General features: G+C 40.9%; 1 protein-coding gene across 2 annotated transcripts in view; it reads right to left on the minus strand.

Annotated features, from left to right (window-relative positions):
- The window catches only part of XPO4 (exportin 4), an 85,953-nt gene that overhangs the window by 6,475 nt on the left and 60,067 nt on the right, over nucleotides 1–19,411 (minus strand). For both annotated transcript variants that reach the window (XM_033104661.1, XM_033104662.1), the window contains 9 exons: nucleotides 13,218–13,394; nucleotides 12,484–12,626; nucleotides 11,854–11,999; nucleotides 10,859–11,036; nucleotides 6,095–6,254; nucleotides 5,428–5,597; nucleotides 4,413–4,587; nucleotides 1,473–1,766; nucleotides 298–478 (listed from right to left, as the gene is read on the minus strand). In XM_033104661.1, coding sequence (XP_032960552.1) covers nucleotides 298–478; nucleotides 1,473–1,766; nucleotides 4,413–4,587; nucleotides 5,428–5,597; nucleotides 6,095–6,254; nucleotides 10,859–11,036; nucleotides 11,854–11,999; nucleotides 12,484–12,626; nucleotides 13,218–13,394 — 1,624 coding nt within the window. The remainder of the gene's footprint in view (nucleotides 1–297; nucleotides 479–1,472; nucleotides 1,767–4,412; nucleotides 4,588–5,427; nucleotides 5,598–6,094; nucleotides 6,255–10,858; nucleotides 11,037–11,853; nucleotides 12,000–12,483; nucleotides 12,627–13,217; nucleotides 13,395–19,411) is intronic.

Raw genomic sequence — 19,411 nt, forward strand, 5'->3', positions numbered from 1 at the left:
CTGTGTGCCAGTGACGTGACAACCTCCTGTGCCCCTCTGCTCATCTGTCAAATTCGTGTGACAGTGGCGCCGACTTCACGCCACGGTGCTATGAGCAGTGCCTGGCGTTTAGGAAAGACCTAATCAACAGAGATACTATTATTATCAGAGGGGGGCCCAGCCTCACTTTACCCGCACAGATGACACCTGCATCTGCTCTGTACACGGACGGAACTTTCTCAAAGGATTTCACGGAAAGAAAATCCTCCTTTGCTTTAGTAGAAACAACAAGGTCTGCCCTCGCGGCAGGCCCCCTACCCGTGTCGCTGAAGTCTATGAACTCCTTGCTCAGAAGGTTGGTGAGCAGCTCCATGATGAGCAGGAGGTCTTGGTACTGCTCCTCCTCCGCCGTGACGTCTATCCGCTGGCGCCCCAGGTTATTCTTAGAGTATACTTGTAACAGAGTAAGGCAGGCCTCGTACAGGTTCATGGCTTTGGACTGCAAGAAAGCACACACAGGTTATGCTCCTGGGTAGGACCTAATCTAAACACTACAGACATTTAAAAATATAATCTAGTAAATTGACTCCAAATTCTACTAGATCCTTGCTTCAAACTATACTAAAACAAAAACAAAAAAGCATCTACTGAAGATTAGTTATGTTTAAAATACTAGCCATTTTCAAACAATAAAATTTGACATCCATGTTTTTGTTCATTTGACTAAAAAGGTAATACTAGATAGTAAGATTTAAGCAACAGAACTGCTTTTACTTCTTACATAACACTGATAATTTTAAGATTTAAAACTTATGACTTTCAAAAGCACAGAGCACCAAACAGGAGTCACAAACATTAGAATAAATGGAACTGGCCTGCTCTCTCAGTAATGCATCTGTGATTACATATATACTAATTAAAATATAACCTCACTTTTGACCTGACAACAACAATTACAAATCAGGAGCCCATATTAAATGATTTGGGACAAGATTTACACTAATCTGCTAATAAATACAAATATATTTTTAAGACTGTTTTAAAATAGCTTTCTAAATAACTTAATGGGACAAAAAACACATTTTGTTTATTGAATATAGAAGAAGTTAGTGTGTCTCAACACGCATCTGATTTACAAAACACAAGATACAAATTGCCATTTGAAATTTTAAGCCTTAGGGTTCTACCAGAGAAACTGGTTAAAATTTTCTACCATAATCCATTTGTTTTATCAAATATTCCTCATTTGGATGAATCTGATTTAATAACATATTAGCCCAAAGACATTAACATATTTTTAGGGCAAGAATTTATATTCATTCAATATGCCTTCCTCTGAATAATGAGTTCTTTTGAAAATAGTCTTTTTGAAAAATCTTTTGGAAGCGTGAAAATACTTCAGATAATGTTCATTAAATCTGAAGTAAAGCATTTCCTATTGTGTTACAGCTTTAGGGCGTCTTCATCCTGAGGATAAAGTAGGAAGTGCTCACCTCTCCAAGATAGCATATCTGTTTATGAGCAACTTCAACAAAAACTTCTATGATGAGATTGACAGTCTCTGGGGTGTTTTTGTAAACTTCCATCAGCCCAATGCAGTTGGTAAGAAAGTCCATTAAAAAATTAAAAAGGATTGCTACGTTGTCAATCTGGGTGGCCTCTGCAATGCCACACAGGGCCTCGAGCGTCGTAGTGATTTCCTGCTTGACTTCCTCCTGCTGACACATCTGCTGGAAGTTCTCTTGATTTATCACTCTTAAGAATCGCTGCTGAAGTGGCTGAAGAACCTACAAAAATGAAAGATGAATTTTCTTAAAAGGTCGATTTACATACTTCATTGATCTCTTCAACTTCACGTCCTCAACTTGGATGGTCACTTTCCAAAATAGTTCTAATTGCTGGAGGTAGAAAAAGCATAGAAAACAAAGAATATTTGAACCATACATTATATTCCCCATTTTGAGAGTCATCAAACTTTCTGGCAGAAAGAGAAACAACACAAAATACATAAAAAGATGCTCAAAAATCAAAGCTACCATGAGATATCACCTCACACCTGTCAGAATGGCCATGATCAAAAAAATGAGATAACCGTGCTGGCGAGGCTGTGGAGAAAAGGGAAACTTGTGCGCTGCTGGTGAGGAGGTAAAAGGGTGCAGCTTCTATGGAAAACAGAATAGCAAGCGGTTCCTCAAAAATTTAAAACTAGAAGTACCTTATGACCCAGTAATTCCACTTGGAATATATTCTGAGGAAATGAAAACGCTAATTAGAAGATACCTGCACCCCGTGTCCACAGCAGCGCTATTCATGGTGGCCAAGACATGGAAACAACCTGAGTGCTCGTCGATGGATGACTGGAGACAGAAGTTGTGGTGTATATGTCTATATATTTTAAATGCAGGCGCGCGTGCACACACACACACAGAAATACTAATTCAGCCATAAAAAAAAAACAAGGACATCCTGCTGTTGAGACAACATGGATGGATCTAGAGGATATTGTGCTCAGTGAAATAAGACAGAGAAAGACAAATGCCATATGACCTCACTTATATGTGGAATCCATTAAAAAAAAAACACAACAAACTCATAGAAAAAGTTTTGGTTTCAGAGGTGGAAGTAGGGAGAGGGGGAATTGGAGAAAGATGGTCAAAAGGTACAAACTTCCAGTTATAAAACACGCACACACTAGGGATGTGTTACACAACATGGTGATGACAGCTAATACTGCTGTATGGTGTATAGAAAAGTTAAGAGAGGAAATCCTAAGAGTCATCATCACAAGGAAAAAAATTTTTTTCATTTTTTGCCTTTTATTTTTATTGTGTCAACATGACATGATGGATGATAACTTATTGAGTAATCATTTCAGAATATGTGTAAGTCAAACCCTTATCCTGCATGTCAATTACATCTCAATTAAAAAATTATTTATGGAAAAGCACAAGTGCATGCTTTTATCTCATTTCCTTAAGTAATTTAGTTGAGAGAGAGAGAGAGGGAGAGAGAGAGAGAAGAAACCACAAATCACAGAATACAACTTCCTCAACACCATTCACAGAATTCTGCCACTATCCTCATCTCTTTCCAATAAAATAAGCCTCCACAGTAGAGACTGGCAAACTATTTTCTGTAATGGGCCAGAGGGTACCTACTTTAGACTTGGCAGGACACACTACCTCTGGCCCAACTACTCAGTTACGACTGCACTGTAGTGCAAAAGCAGCCACAGACAAGATATAACAATTGAACGTGAACAGGTTTCAATAAAACTTTATTTATAAAAGCAGACAGCAGGTCGGATTTGGTCTTTGGGCTATAGTTTGCCAACCTCTGTTCTACAAGGTCAAGCCCAACATAAGCTTTTGCCAGTTTTTTCCCTTTCCAACTCCTCTTACAGAGAACATAACTTCAGATAACCAGTGCTGCACTGAGTATGAGTGAACAAGCATATTCATGAAGCTGTACTATCATACTACAATGATTTAAACTAGAAATACATGGTCAGCCTGATTTTCCATCTGCTCCCGAGGTCACACCTGCCTAATGTCTGCCCCTTCTCAAGCAAGGACTAAGGGTGGCAAGCTGCATATATTGGTAATGGCTGGTTCCCAATTTAAAGCTTATTATATGAGACAACACCCCTGCTGGTTGTCAGGGGTTGAATTATGGTCACCCCAAAGTTGGTATATGAAGTCCAAACGCCTAGTACCTCAGAACATGCCCTAATGTGAAAATAGGGTTGTTTCAGATGTAATTGGTTAAATTAAGATGGGGTCATTAGGGTGGCCCATAATCCAGTGTGACTGGTGTCCTTACAAAGGGGACATTTGGACACAGACATGCAGACGTGGAGAATGTCCCGTCAAGATGAAGGCAGAGATGGGATGATGACAAGCCAAGGAACATGGAAGCCGCCCACAGACCACCAGAAGCTGGCCGGAGGCTGGCAAGGCTCCCTCGCAGCCTCAGGGAGAACCAGCAGCCGAGACCTGGACCTCAGACGTCCAGCCTCCAGACCTGGGAGACGACACACTTCTGTTGTTTAAGCCACGCATTGGCGGTATTCTGTCAGAGCAGCCTGGCAAACTAATACAGTGGTTAATTCATATCTTCTTGTTCAAGACAAGCTGCATCTCACTGATGATTGATGAAGAGTTAATACACTAGTTTAGGCTTTCATCTGAGTTGGGGAAAATGTGCCTAAACTACGGAACACTTAATAATAGTCAATGTCATCATATCAGCAGATGTGGACAAGTCATAAGAAGATATTTGTGAAATAATAAGCTCCAGCCTACTCATTAGGAGGGAAAAATGTCAGAACAGCCATGACTAACACGGTTATGTCTCCACAGACCATTTTCTGGCAACACATACACAAAACAAGTAATTACACATGAAGGGGCAACGTAAACAGGGACTGTCACCTCAGTCCAGTACTGCTGTTTGGTCTCTGTGTCCATATGTGCGAAACCTCCCAAGACAAGAGCCTTCATCAGCGACCTCTGCACAGGACTGGATAGGAAATTCAGAGGTGGACTTCGGCTGGCAAACTGCTTAGCTAAATTCCACCAGTTTTCACACTGAATTACCAAGTTGGCCCTGTGAGAAGAAACAAAATATAAGATGCGCTACTTACACTGTACGTAGACTAAGTAAACCAAAATGGGAGTGGTTAGATTTAAATATTTTTAAAGTGCAGTAAACTTGGCATAGACTTTGGAATCTCATAGCTTGCACTCAAATCCCGCTGGTAATCTGACAATGTAAAATGTACTTAATCTCTCTGATCTGTAAAGTAGGGATAACGATAGCAACGACAGCCCCAAATCTCATGGCGGAGATTGACGTGATTAAATAAGATACTCTACAGGAAATGCTTAGAACAGAACCCAGTAAATTATAAGAATTTAATAAACAGTAGCCAATGACAATAGTAATAACAGTAATCATATGCCTATGCAGTAAGAAAAATAAAAACATTTCCAGAATTTGCTGAAGAAGCCACTAAAAATTTTACTTTGCAAAATTAAATTAAATGTAATTATTAAAGTATCAGTTTTTCTCATCTTTAAAATACGGTAATACTATTAGGATACGTGAAAAATCAAATGAGACTATTCTATATTAAAGTGCTTTTAACACTTTTAATTTCTAAATAAATTACTAAACTAAACATACGTTACTCATAAGATACTCTGATGCCAAATCCTGAACAGTTGAGGCCATCCTCACTTGTAACAGGGGAGGGCCCTACCTGCATTTGTAGCAATATGACATTGTTTGTTAAGCACACTGCTCCAAACATGCAGGGTCTACCTGGACCTTAGGAACTTCTAATTGTTTGCCACCTGAAAATACTACACAAAAAAGCAAACTGAAGTCACACACACACACACGCACACACACACAGAGGCTGCCTCTTGCAACCAGTCAGCTTACCTCTCTCTTCTTTCCACCAGCGTGACAAGCAGCTGCACGGTGTCGTTTGCGAGGTCCTGCTCGCTGCTCCACACCGAGAGGTTGCTGATGACTTTCTGTAAGAGGTAGCCAATAATCCACTGAGAACCCTCGGTGTCTGCTCCGAATGCTGTGCTAAATGGCAGACTTATCTTAAGAGAGAAAACAAGTTTTTTTAAAGCCAGAAAAAAAGATCAACTGAAAAAAAAAAAACCCATAGGAAAATCAGACTAAAATGAGCATCTAAATATGAACTACTGCTTACTTCACATCAATTTCAGAAATGAATTGATTTCCATTAAGTCCAAAAGAGACACCCTCGATCCACTTACATTTTCCAACGTGATTTTCCTGTCAGCTTTAACCATTCTGTTATTAACACGTTAACATGGTTTTTATACCACATACAAAGAGCATAAACTGACCCATTCTCAAATAGCAGTGTATAACTGAAAATTGGTTAAAATAAGCTCAAACGATATGCTCTAAGAGGAGTTATTAAAGTAGCATACAGCTCTCTTCAACGGGGAGAATGTCCATTCAAAACTCAGTCACACTTTGGGGAGAAAATCACCAAGAAAAATGTCCTCATTTCTACATCTGCCATCATCACGAATGCAAGCGAAGTTCAACAGCTTCGCATTCTGACCTGATCATACAGCTTCTCATCCACCAGCAGGTAAGTCTTGGCCCAGCGTTTCAGGAACCAGACAATGTCTTTCCCCATCTGAGGGCTCAGCAGGTGAGTGAGGTCTGCTCTTATTGCCCGAGACTCAACTTCTGAAACTCTCAGAATGGCAGATAACAGCCTGCAGGTATAAAAGAAAAGTCATTCATTCTCTGATCTATTTGTTGGCTGTCTAACCATACTGTCTTCATAAAAGTTCCTTTTTGTATCTCAACTCCCTGGATTCAGGCCAGGCTATAGTTGACATTTTCATCAATAAGGTTGTAGACAAATGCCCCACTATTGCTGACCCTTTGGGAAGTAGGAAATGAAACAAAGCAAGAGAGAGGAGTCATGGCCAGACTTACATCTGTTGAAGCTGTAGCTGCATTACCATCTTAGGAGATTTTTCAGGTTTAAGACGGAGAAGTACAGAAAATCAAAAGTTCAGAGCAAACACTAAAGCCCTCAGCCCACCACACTACCTCCCTCTGCCATGGCTGGCACTGTCTGTATCATAGATTGGTTTTAAGGTGCAGGCTCTGGTAACTGAACGCCACACAATGTTCTATATACGGAGTCTTGTCTCTAAATCTGATATTCCCATTTATTTCCTAACAAACTTGATTCTTAAGGGTTAATTTAAAAATAAAAATCTTGCACACAACGTCCTGCCCTAAGTCGCATAACTCATGGCTGTGTGGTGTTAATAACAGCACGATGCACAGATAAGTCAGTCTCTGGTCTGGGATGGGAGTAGGGGAGTGCATAGCAGAAGTGGGGCACATTTAACTTGACCAGCTAAAAGGCCCAGCAGCAAGGACTGATTGGAAAGAACCATTATCACATGATTACTGTGAGTATCAGACCCAAGACAGGGTCTGTCATCCCCTGAGGTCTGCTGCCCTCAAGGTGATTGACATGGTCTTCTTGGGATGGAATCTCTCGGGCAGGATTCAGCTTTTATCTACCTGGACATGTCACACAGCCAGAGCCTGCTGACCACGCTGCCCTTCTGAGACGGCCCCTGGCACCGTACTCCCGAGTCCCCACTCTGTTTCTCACTCTCTCCCAGTCTGACATCTTCCTCCTCCTCCTCTGACCTCTTCACACAGGTGGTTTGTAAGGTTCTGCTCGCGAACGCCTTTTTTCACTATACATACTCCCTATACCACTAGTGCTCACTTTAAAAAATTATTTTAGGGTGTATGTGAACAAAAATACCCTAACAGCCTCACAATACATTTAAGTTGATGTATCAGATTTTTTACCATGAGAATAGTTTTAAATGACACAATTTGCAGCCTAACAGAATTTGAAATAAATAGTTACAGTCACCATTTAAATTTATGCACTGGGATATAATTAGCATAGTGTTGTGATACCCACCATCATCCATATGAAAAGTAAACAAGTTGGAAAGTTTACCTTGTTTCCTTACATTTTTAATTCAATTTCATTCCCCCATAGAATATTATCCTAATGTAATAAATTTTTATACACATTTTATTGATCACACCACATACTTCTCTGAAATAAATGTCCAGATACTGAAATATGATTTTTAAAAATTTCCAATGATCATAAGATTTTTTAAAATGTCTTCTGGATTCAGCTATCACTATAATACATATTAGTGTACAACTGAGCAAAATATAAGAAATTTAAATAATTAAACATAAGTATAAAATTTTATGCAGCTCTGAATGAGATTAATGTAGCAAGGTTTTATTTTTTCCAAATTAGCTCATGTATCTGTGAAAAAATATTACTTACTGCTAAAAGGAGGTAGCTGAATATAACTTGACTCCTGTTTTCATATTTTGATAACTATATGCACCGAGAAAACTTGCTCACATAACTAAGTGGAAAGCATTTTTAAAACAGCAGGGTCCCTCAATTATTTGAACTTCCAAGTTATATGTCAAAAGTCACAGAGATCTACCATCAGAAATAAGCTGTAATAACCTGGTAGCTGACAACAGGATTAGGTCCCTCTGCAGTGTTATTTACTGCAAAGGACTGAAAACCCCCTGACTTCCAAAGTGCCTGGCTCTCCTTCCTCAGTCCCTCCCCACTCCCTACTGGGAACTGTCCTCTTAGTAGGCACACTGCAGGTTGTACACACCCGCCAAGCCACCACAGGGAGATTCCGCATGAGGAAGAGCTGTGGCCTTCTGTGTACAGTGGAAGCAAGGTAAGAGGACAAGCCCCTCAGGCAGGTAAACCTGCAGCTCCCTCCCCGGGAGCCTGTGTTCACTCCTCCCTGTCCTGGTCACCACACTCGCAAGCAGCAGTGTCCTCGAGCTGCCCCCACACAGCCATCTGCCCTTCCACCTTCACTCTGCCACTAAGGAGGACGCTCCCTCACTTACCTGGTCTGTCATCCTCTAATCCATCCTCGACACTGTCACCCTCCCAGAGCAATCTGACCAGTTCCCTCCCATCTCAGCCTTTCACCCTTCTCGCCCCTCGGTTAGCAGCTCCACAGCGCCCCTCCTACTTCTCCATGCCCATCAGACACTCCCCCCAAGCCTTCCCCCACCCTCCTGTCAGTGCCCAGGCACCCTCCGCCTCCTGCCATCTCTTCCAGGAGCCCTGCCACAGCCAAGATGCCCCGACGCTTCTCCAGCACCCTCACCACACTTCTGCAGTACCCTCAGATCCTGGCACCTCGGGCGGCTGAAGAATGAGGCGATGACGACGGCACACTACTGTGTTAGTGGTTGCTGTCCCAAGATGAACACCTATTCAGTTTCTTCAGCTGCTATGTGAACGTATTCTGTATCCTAGACAGCAGTCAGGGTCCCACATCCCATCTTGGCTTTATGGGAAACCCTGGATCCCCTTGCGTTTCACAGCCCCCCACTCAGTCCAGTGCACCAGCTTCCCCTAACTCTCACAGGCTCGCCATCACTCCGGCTGGGCCAGCATCTTCTCTGGTTGACTGCATCCAGCCCCTGCTCCCCCCTCTGCCCAATACTTCTCTCTCAATGCATCAGAGTAAGCTTCCCAGCTCACACCCCACATATTCAGAGCAGAGACTACGAAGACCGGAGCGAGCCGGCAAACATCCCGCCATCCCCACCACCTACCCAGCCCGCCTCACACTGCTGCACCCACAGCGGCCTTGGCACAGCTATTCCCTGGCCTCCAGGGCCCTCGCTCCCCTCCGGCCTTTGCTCACCAGACCTGATCACCCTGTAAAGTCACACTCCTGACACCCCACTCACCTTCTTCCCACACACAGTCCCCTAACATGCTACATAATGAACTTATTTAGCATCTCTCTCCTACAACGAACTGCAAAGGAGAGCGATTTGGGTCTGTTGTGTCACTGGTATATCACAAATCCTGGGACAGAGCCCACTCCATAGGACGTGCTCAATTGCTATCTGTTAAACCACCACTGCTGCAACGTGAGCTACTTTTAGCTCGAACAAGGAACTTTTCTCCCACATCCCATTCAGCTTCACATTAATTCTTTGGACTAAAACAAACAAAACAAAAACAAGGGGCGATGTTCTTGGTGGGTGTTCACCTCAGCCTTCCATAGTCTCTGTTCCCACAGACCAGAATATTTTGCTCCCGCAGTCATACCTGGGACTGGCAAAAATTGAAAACACACCAAAAATACAAGGAAAGCACTGCTGATGACACCGCCCAGCAAGAACTATAACACAGCATCATGTGACAAAACCCAGAACCACCATTCACCACGAATCAAAGCAAAGCAGAGCGACAGTTTCCAGACACTCAATCTAATGGCTACCGTCTCCCAAGGAAGGGAGGAGACTGTTCCAACAGCACTGGTATTTTATGTCAAACGAGAGAATGCAGCAATAAAGGAATGAATCCCCCAACATTGCCTTGCTATTAGCTTAACAGTTCAGTTGTTGTGAAAATTGTATTTTCTACTGCACAGGTTTAAATGACACTCATGTATTTTGGCATTAAAATAAAAAGAGTGACAGGGACAGCACCCACCCTGCTTGAGTTACTAATTTTGCAATTGACAACAACCAGTGGTATTTCATTACTGACATCTCTGCCTGCAACCTAAAGTTAGAGCACTGAAATTTAAAGTACTGTTTTCAAATTTACTTTTAGGAGGATGTTCAGTCGGGGTTAACCTCTCCTTCACGTCCCCATTAGGAATTAGTAAGAAAGTGGCCGTTGCCATTAGGAAGATCCAGGGCATTCTCGCATTTGAGGCACACAGTCTCATAACTTTACTGACAGGCTCTCAGTTTCACATATTCACCAGGGTAAATATTTCCACTGTGTAAGACAGGATCACAGTTTTCCTTAAGTAAGACACTGACATACAGCTTCAGCTTTGTGAACCACAGGCTTGTCAGCATGCGTCCGGCGGCTGAGACCCACCCATGTTGTTTCTCGCACTCAGGGTGCCCGGCCCACCTTAGCACGGCCTGCTGACGGACAGAGGAGGGAGAAGGTCAGAGCACAGTCCATTGGGGTGGATGTTCCCTCAGAGGCTCACTGTGTTCAGAATCCCGGACGTCTGCCCCCTCAAGACTGGCATGGCTGTCAGGCTCACCAGAGAGGTGCTGCTTACATACACTGGGTCCTGGCCGTCCTTGTTTACGTCAAGGCTTCTCCAAGTTTTCTCTTCTTTCACGAATGAGACTGACAACGTGCCTATCACTCAAGTCAACTACCCATCAACTCAGAATTTATAAAACAGTATAAATTATAAGAGCACAGCTATAGAGGTCATATTACCTAATCACAGAATCTGTTCTGTTGTACCCTGGGATGGAAGAAGCTTTTTCTCCTGGAGATCCCAAAATTTGAAGTGTTGTATTAATGTCAACTTCAGATGAGTGCTTAATGGAATATTCCATTATTTCTGGAGGTATTAGCGGAGTCTCTCCCTGAGTATCATCAGCTAAGAGGTAGCCTTCAGTTTAAAAAAAATTAAAAACGAACACTTAACAAATCTACAGTTATCAAATTGCACTATAAATGTTTTCAGTCTTACTTGATTTATATACATCATACAAATTGATGTAGAAGTAAATTATAAATTTAATATATTTATTCCAAGTTTGATGAGAAGACGTTCTATTTCTTAGATAATTAACTCTCAAAAAACAGGAAAGAACAAAGGACAAATGTTTTAGTCAACAACTTTATAATTCATACTGACATGTAGGCTTTTTCATATACTACCTTTTAATAATTTTCAGTAATATATTCTGTAACGTTAGTAGGAATTCTATTATTATCTATATGAAAAGTCAGTATTTGGGAATGCTTTTTCAAAACTTCGTACTTCTTTCCTGATTACTTACAATACAGAAACCCCGGGCAGCATGGCTACAGAAGAAAACTCTAAACCCAGACTGCCGAGATGCACGTCTGGTCCCCCCTCACCATGGGACACCACGGGCTGGTTACTTACAACTAAGTCTCAGCCTCTCCATTTGTAAGATGGGACAGTAACAATGACAACAATAATACCTAATAACAGTACTAGCTCCGTGGACTATCAGGAGCTCCACATAAAACACTTCGTATGCAACAGGCACTGATTACATGTTAGCCACTATTTTTAAAAGAACACATCTGTAGCTGTAACATACATATTTCCTGTAGCTGACTCCATATTTCCTCCAATACTAGGTATGGACTATTGTTTTTGATACATGAAGCTTCTCTTAACGTTTAAACTGCTCAGCTGGCAATCACATTTTAAAAAGAAATAACCAACCAACCTGTAACTAAAATAAGCCAGTGAATGTCTTCATACAGATCATCAAGCATTTTGTTATCAATGGTGCCGGAGCCAGGGGAAGCCAGTAGGTGCTGCTGATGGCGCTGCAATTGGCCATGGAGCCTTGTCACCCTTTCTTCTAATAAACTAGAGGAGGACAAAAGCAACAGCGTCAGAATGTTCAGTAAGCAACACTAGAACGACCTATAACTTCCATGTGTTAGACCACGTAAGTTAAGATGTTAGCGAACACACAAATACGAGTCTTTATTATAGTTCACAACTCTTCTCAAAGCACTACAGGAACTGTCATTTATCGTTTGACACAGAAATAAAACAGTGCTTTATAAATAATCAAGGCTTACAACAGGCATTTGAAAACTGGTTGTTCCAAGTGTTTATTTCACGGGTCAAATCATGTGTCATGCCATGTTTTCCATAATCTGTCTGCCATCTATGCTGTAGTGCCTGGGCTCCAATGTACAAGCCAAGAAATGCAACCATGAGTGTGTCTGTCCGTCTGCTCCAGTGTGCTGGGGGGTTGGGGGGGGTATTTAAAGTCTTTAGCACATAAGTGCTCTCCTGGGAGAGTGGACAGTGTTTGCTCCGTGGTCTCTGTGGCGGTGTGTACCTTGTCAGAAGAGGCATGCAGTGCTCAGCAGCGATTCTTCCCAGCATCCCCACACTGGCGAGTTGATCTGAAAACTGGTCTCGATCATCCTCTTGAAGCTCACTAATTTCTTCTTCCTCACGAGAGGCCACACCATTTGCAGTCTGTTACAGATGAGAGAGACAGAGTGAGGAGCTGTGCTCTTTTGTCCCACAGCCTTTCCACTGTGAACTAACCCGGGCACTCCACATGAGAAAGGAGCTGGACAGAGCCAACCTTCAGGGCAGCTCTCTAGGCCCCCTCTCTAACTATGCCGAATAGCCCTGGAGGCACCAGAAAAGGGGAAAACAGAAGAGAAAGAAGTGAAGGATATAACCCCACAGCACACATGATAAACCAGTTAAACACACACACACACACACCCCGGACAACTGAACTTCTGTCACTGAAAAGAGCTGACATTGTTAAGATCCATGACCCTTGGGCACAAGAAGTCACTCATACCACTTGACGACTAGGAAGACACAGGTAGTAATTGAAAACGAAAGAGAAAGGAGGCAACTACCAGTTACATCCCACAAATAGGGTGCATTTAGACAAGGGGACGACTTCTGCTGTCCGTCCAATGCTCTCAGCAAATCCTCTCAGGAAGCTCATCCCAAATTTCCAGCATTATACAATGTACAACAGGGTAAAATAGACAAGACAGAGTCTATGACGAGACAGACATCCTTACAATCCGGCTTAAAACTTACCAAATTCCTTGTGCCATCTGGAGCAGCCAGGTGGCACTGAATGTAGGAGTTGAAGACTTGAACTGCATGCTGGGTAAAAAAGCCTTTATGGAAATGTTTGTCATCTTGGACCAAAGTGAGCCAGGACTCCAGCAACTTGTCATATGCTTCCATGTACACCATGTCATCTTTATCAAGCTAAGAGAAAGGAAGATTCATAAAGCGATGGACATAGAAGATGGGCGTGACAAGAGTCACATAGCTACACATACATTTTATAAGTTTTTCCATTAACAAATGTCCCCAGTTATTCAATAATTGAGCTGAGTTTGTTGTAAAATTAACTGATCAATTCAAACATTGCAATAAAAATGGGTAGGCTTTTTATTAAACTTTCTAAAACCTTTCTAACTTCATCTAAGTAATGCGTAGGCAAACAGGAATTAATGTTCATTTTTTAAGAAAACTAGCTGTTCAGTGCTTTGTGGAACATGTATTTTTCAAATAAAAACAATATTCACATTTTTTTCTGTAGTCAAAAAGAGAACTGTTAGAATGAAAAAAATGTGTACTTACTATACACTTTTAATGACTTTCGAAAGACGAGAGAATGGTGAAAATAGACTAGCCTGACCAGCATTATTTAAGAATGCACTCCTTATCATTTGATCACGTTTTGAAGAAGCAGGAACAGGGCCTACACAGGAGTCTGAGGACAGCAGGAGGATACCAGGAGCCAGCCAACAACACAAGGAAACTACCAGCTGCGCAGGTCTGGACAGTATGGGTCTTACCACATGCAGGCTGCATCCAAACCTCACTTCCCAGCATTCTGCCCACTGAAGGGAAGGGCCCCGCACAGGGGTTAAAGGACACGCTAAGGGCTCAAAGTGTTCCTCATGTCACTTAACTTTCTCACCCTCTAATAAGAATCTATATCCTAATTCTGCCATTAATTGGTAACCTGGACAGATCATTTCATCTGTGTATCAATTTCTTCATTCACAAATTCACTACACTATTCAATGGAACTCAGAATGCTTAGTGTCAAGCACTATGCTTAGTGCAAAAACACAATAATGTACCATTCATACTTTCGAGCTCAGTCCAGTGGGGAAGAATGGGAAGCCAACAAAAAATTACACTAAAGGCTATAGACATACACTTCAGGGTCGGTTTTTAACTAGCGCATCTCTCATAAATACTTTGTTACAAACAAGGTAGCAGAGTCTCTGAATTATGTCTTCACTCTTACAACGGTGGTGGTACAACCCACGGTTTCTGACACTTAGTCACTAGGCAGTGACCCAGGCACAAGGAAGGTGTGCAGGTCTAATCTGTAACTGGCAGACAGACAGCTCTCACCTACAAATGAAGAACTCGGGGGCTGTCCTCAGAGTGCCATGTCAAACTGGTATTCTAGCAATTTATCAAGAACATAAAAGAAAGGCACAGGAAAAGCTATGGCAGGTGTTCCAGATTCAACGGGGCCACAGCTCATGACACCTAAGTACCTGCGTGGACTGCTTCCAGTGGCTCGTTTTCTTAGGCCTTCCTTCAGCTATTATAAACCCACGAAATACGAATGCAAATAGTCACTTTCTGGGTCAAACCTTACAAGACCTTTTTAAAATTTTTAAGTCCTTTTGTGAAAAACTTACGGAGAATGAAGGAAAACTTAAAGGAACTTCATTAGGTAATTTTAATAAGAATTTAAAGACAGCAAACCCAACTTCTATTCCGTATTGTCCTGGCCTTGAAAGTATATACAGTAAGTCTTCACATAATGTCATTAGTAGATTCTGGAATTTTAAGCCAAACCAGGTTTAAAGAAACCAGTGTTACAAACAAGGTGAATTGATAGAAACAAGTTACATTCTTACTATCTCACCAACAATTGCAAGGAAACCATGTCACTGGAGGGCCTGCTGTGCACTGAAAACGGGTGATCTTTATTTAAAGGTTAAGTGCCTGGGACACAGGCATCTTGTAAACAGTCAGTTCTTGTCATGTGTAGTATTTATTTTCCCAATTCACGACTGTGGGGTCAGGTTCCTTGTTTGGTCACCATGGACAGATGACCACATCAATACATGACCGTGTTTTACGTGTTTGTTCACAGACACCTTGTTCAATGTACATTTGTGATTGGTCGTCGAGGAACCTACGGCCACCAGCACTCACGCCATTTGCTCCTCAGGGGACATCACTGCCATGGCAGGAGCACCACCAGACAGCAGGCACGCAGCCCAACGCTCAGGGGCATTTCAAACAGCGACGTCACCCAGTCGGTCACTGCACAAGAACAACTTTAGCATTCCGTGACAAAAGTTTGGAATATCCCATTTCACAAAAATGCAGAAAAGGTCGCCGTGGAGATGGGAAAGGGATGCCTGTTTACAGTACGAAGGCAGTGTGTCTGCTTGTTGGACCTCAGCTGGAAATGAGCATGCAGGGAGAGGCAGATTGTTGTCACACTTTGCAGGCACCTGTCGGGAATGACTCAATGTGCCGCGAGTGCTGATAATGGGGTTACAAATAGATTTCAGTGAGGGGCGGACTTGCAAATATGGAATTCGCGAAGGAGGAGCACTGGCTGTACTTGCCCAATCGGTCCCTAACAGGTTCCGACTCACTAACGCCGGCTCTTCCTGCTCGTGTATCAGAAATTCACTACACTTTGAAAACTTCGACGGCTCGTGATTTTATTGAAGGACAGCCATGTTCTTGGCTCCATAAATGCAGTAATATGCTCACTTACTTTATAAATAACAATGAAAACGAGCACATCAACCAAGTTTTTCATTTCTACATCATTTATTTCCTTCCAACCACCTATATACACACTGCTTTCAGCATTAATGCAATTACAAACCACATGAAGTAGACTTTGTTGCACGAACATCAAAGAAGATGAACACTGTCAACATCTGTTAGCAGAATGTGATGATGGTCCAAACTTGTCACAAAATATTGGCTGAGGTTTCCCCGGGCAATGAGAATGCCATATTTTCTCTTTGTCTTTGGCAATACAATGTTTGCTTGTGTATTGTTTGAGAAAATTTATCTAGGATATCGTCAGCTACAACTCAGTCTCCAATTTCACTTATATTATCAATTTCACCATCAGTATTAAAGCGTAGAGTGCTGCTGTCTCTTTACAGTCACCTTCAAATTTGCTTTCTCACTGTGAAATGTCTTATTCTGGCAATTTCCTTCTCTTATTACTATGGGCAGAAAATGCAAAATTCTGAATTCCAAACAGTATCTAATGAAACTTAAAAAAAAAAAGAAAAAGACTTAAAAGATGGTATCTCCAGATTTCTTTTATAGCTTCTTAAAAGATCGTGCCCTACTGGAAAGTGCATGAAAGCTGAAAAATAATGAATAGTAGCTGTTTATTTGTAAAGATGCATTTCACTATTATGTCATCCTTGTAGGTGATTCCATCATTCCTCCATTTTCTTATTATTCTAGCCTTTCTAAAAATTATTATTACACGTGGGATTTGATGAGAAATATCTCATGAGGTCATGAAATAGCAAAACGTTTCAAGATACAGAAGAAATCAGATCTCCAAGGCCCATAATGTATTTCAGACTTACAGAAGAGTCTGATGTATCCATCAGGTAACAAGATAGTAAATACTCTTTTTGTTCTAAGGTCTTCAAGAAAGAATAAAAGTCATGAAAAATCAATGTTTAAAACAGAACTGTTCAAAAGAGAAATTCAAAAGCAAGCCCCCCTGGAGGTATACTCAGGGGCAAGAATATTGTGACGAACAGTCAAATGAAATCTGGTCAAGCAGCATCTGTCCTCACGGGAGTCAGGATTCCCTATCATTCTGTCTCCTACATGAAGCTTTGCAACAGATTGTTTTTTCTATTTCATTCTATTTTGGTTTTATTTTTACTTACTAAGGAAAAACTCCTGAGGAGCAGGTGTGCTCCCTCTTTTTGCACCAGATCTTCTTAAGGAACTGCATCTCCCACCCCACCCCAAGACCTTCAAATGTGAATTTACAAAGTCTTTTAGACAGATAAGCTTATAGCTTGCATGCCAAGATTGTTCTTTTTCTCTAGTTTTGACTTTCTACTCTTATTTAATTCTGATTCTTTTCCAAGTTTTAAACAATTATTTCATTTTAAATGTTTTTATAAGTCACCAGAAATCTTGTATGAAACAAAGAGGATTATGAAAAAATAAAATAATCCCTAAACAGTTTCAGTTTCAACTGCTACACTCATTACCTTTCCTCTTTCTCTCTAGGACATGCCCACACTTCTAAAACCTGCCTGGTTCACGAAGAGCAGCTATGAAGAGTGGCCTTACATGTAATAAAACACCATTCGAAGGGCTAACTGAAAATGAAACTAACTTAAGAATATCTACTAACAGGAATCACATGGTGATTTATCTATAAGAATGTTTGCTGCAGCATTATTTAAAAAGTGCAGATAATTTATTGAACCATTCCCCTAATCTTTTACATTAAAAACTGATTTCTAGCAACAATTGATGACTTCAGAAAATACAACATAAATAAAAAGTAATGGCTTTGCTTTTATTTAAGTCTAATTGGTATGCCTTAAAATCTGGGAAAAAAATACATCAAAACATTAATAGGAACAGGTTTCAGAAGGTAAAACTACAAGTGATTTGGTTTACTGCTAATTTTTTGCTTTTTCAAAACAAAACAAAACAAAAAAACCAGTAAGTATAAAATGTCCATAGTTGGGGGAAAAAGGTATTATATAGCTCTATGTGTGAATAAAGAGATGACAAAAAAAGTGACAAGTAATGGGATTTTTGGAGAATTTTAACTTTTTGTGCTGTCTGAATTAATTTTACGTTGTATGAATGAAATATTTCACAATCAGCATTCAACACTGTACAATAAGAAAAATAAAAATTGTGAAGACTGAAAAGAAGCAAAATTGCCATTATTCGCAGATGATATAATTATCCACAGGAGATTAAAAAGATTCTAAAGTCAAATTATTACAATCAATAATAATTTTGAAAGGTTAATATGTATCAGATCAACATACAAACACCAACTACATTTTTCTATGCCAGCAGCAATCTGAAAAATGACGTTTAAAAAAGATACTACTTACAATAACAACAAAAATATACAGTACTAAACTTATTCCTTTATTGAAAGACAATGAATTAGACCTAAATTAATATAGAGAAATAGCACATTTATGGATAGAGTTGGTATAGTAGTGAGTCCATTCTTCACCAAAGCTTCCCTATGATCCCAACCACAATCCAAATTGACAAACAGAATGTTTATGTGGAAGAATAAAAAGCAAATACATCTAAGACCCTTCTGAAGAATTGGGGGGTCGGGGGGGGGATATTTGTCTTATCACATATCTAGATATCCCTTTAGAACAAAGTAAATATAGGTGCAGAAATAGACATATTGACCAGTGGAAGTGATTAAGAGTTCAGGAAAGATCCATTTATATGTGAAAACTAGATATATGACAGCAAGAGTCCTGCATATTATTGAGAAATGAAGGGCTATTCAATAAATGTTGCTGGCAGCGAAAGAAAGCAGCAGCCAAGTGAAACGACAACCTATGGAATGGGAGAAAACATGTGCAAACCATCCATCAGACAAGGGGTTAATATCCAAAGTATATAAAGAACTCATACAACTCAGTAGCAAATAAGGTAATCCAATTAAAATGTAGGAAAAGGGGCAAAGGACCTGAACAGACATTTGTCCAAGAGGATACAGATGGCCAACAAGTACATGAAAATATGCTCAACATCACTAATCATCAGAGAAATACAAATCAAAACCACAATGAGATATCATCTCACATCTATCAGAATGGCTGTCATCAATGTAGCAACAAGTGTTGGTGAGGACTTGGAGAAAAGGGACCCCTCGTGCACTGTTGGTGGGAATGTAACACAGTGTGGAGGTTCCTCAAAAAATTAAACACAGAGCCACCTATGATCCAGCAATTCCATTTGTGGGTATGATCTGAAGAAAACAAAAACAACTTGAAAAGATACCTGCATCCCCATGTTCACTGCAGCATTATTTACAACAGCCAAGATATGGAAATAACCTAAGTGTCCATCAATAGGTGAATGGATAAAGCAGATGTAGCACACACACACACACACACACACACACACACACACACACACAAAATGGGATATTATTCAGCTATCAAAATATGAGGAAA

The sequence above is a fragment of the Rhinolophus ferrumequinum genome, chromosome 4, assembly GCF_004115265.2.
Source record: "Rhinolophus ferrumequinum isolate MPI-CBG mRhiFer1 chromosome 4, mRhiFer1_v1.p, whole genome shotgun sequence".
NCBI lineage: Eukaryota > Metazoa > Chordata > Mammalia > Chiroptera > Rhinolophidae > Rhinolophus > Rhinolophus ferrumequinum.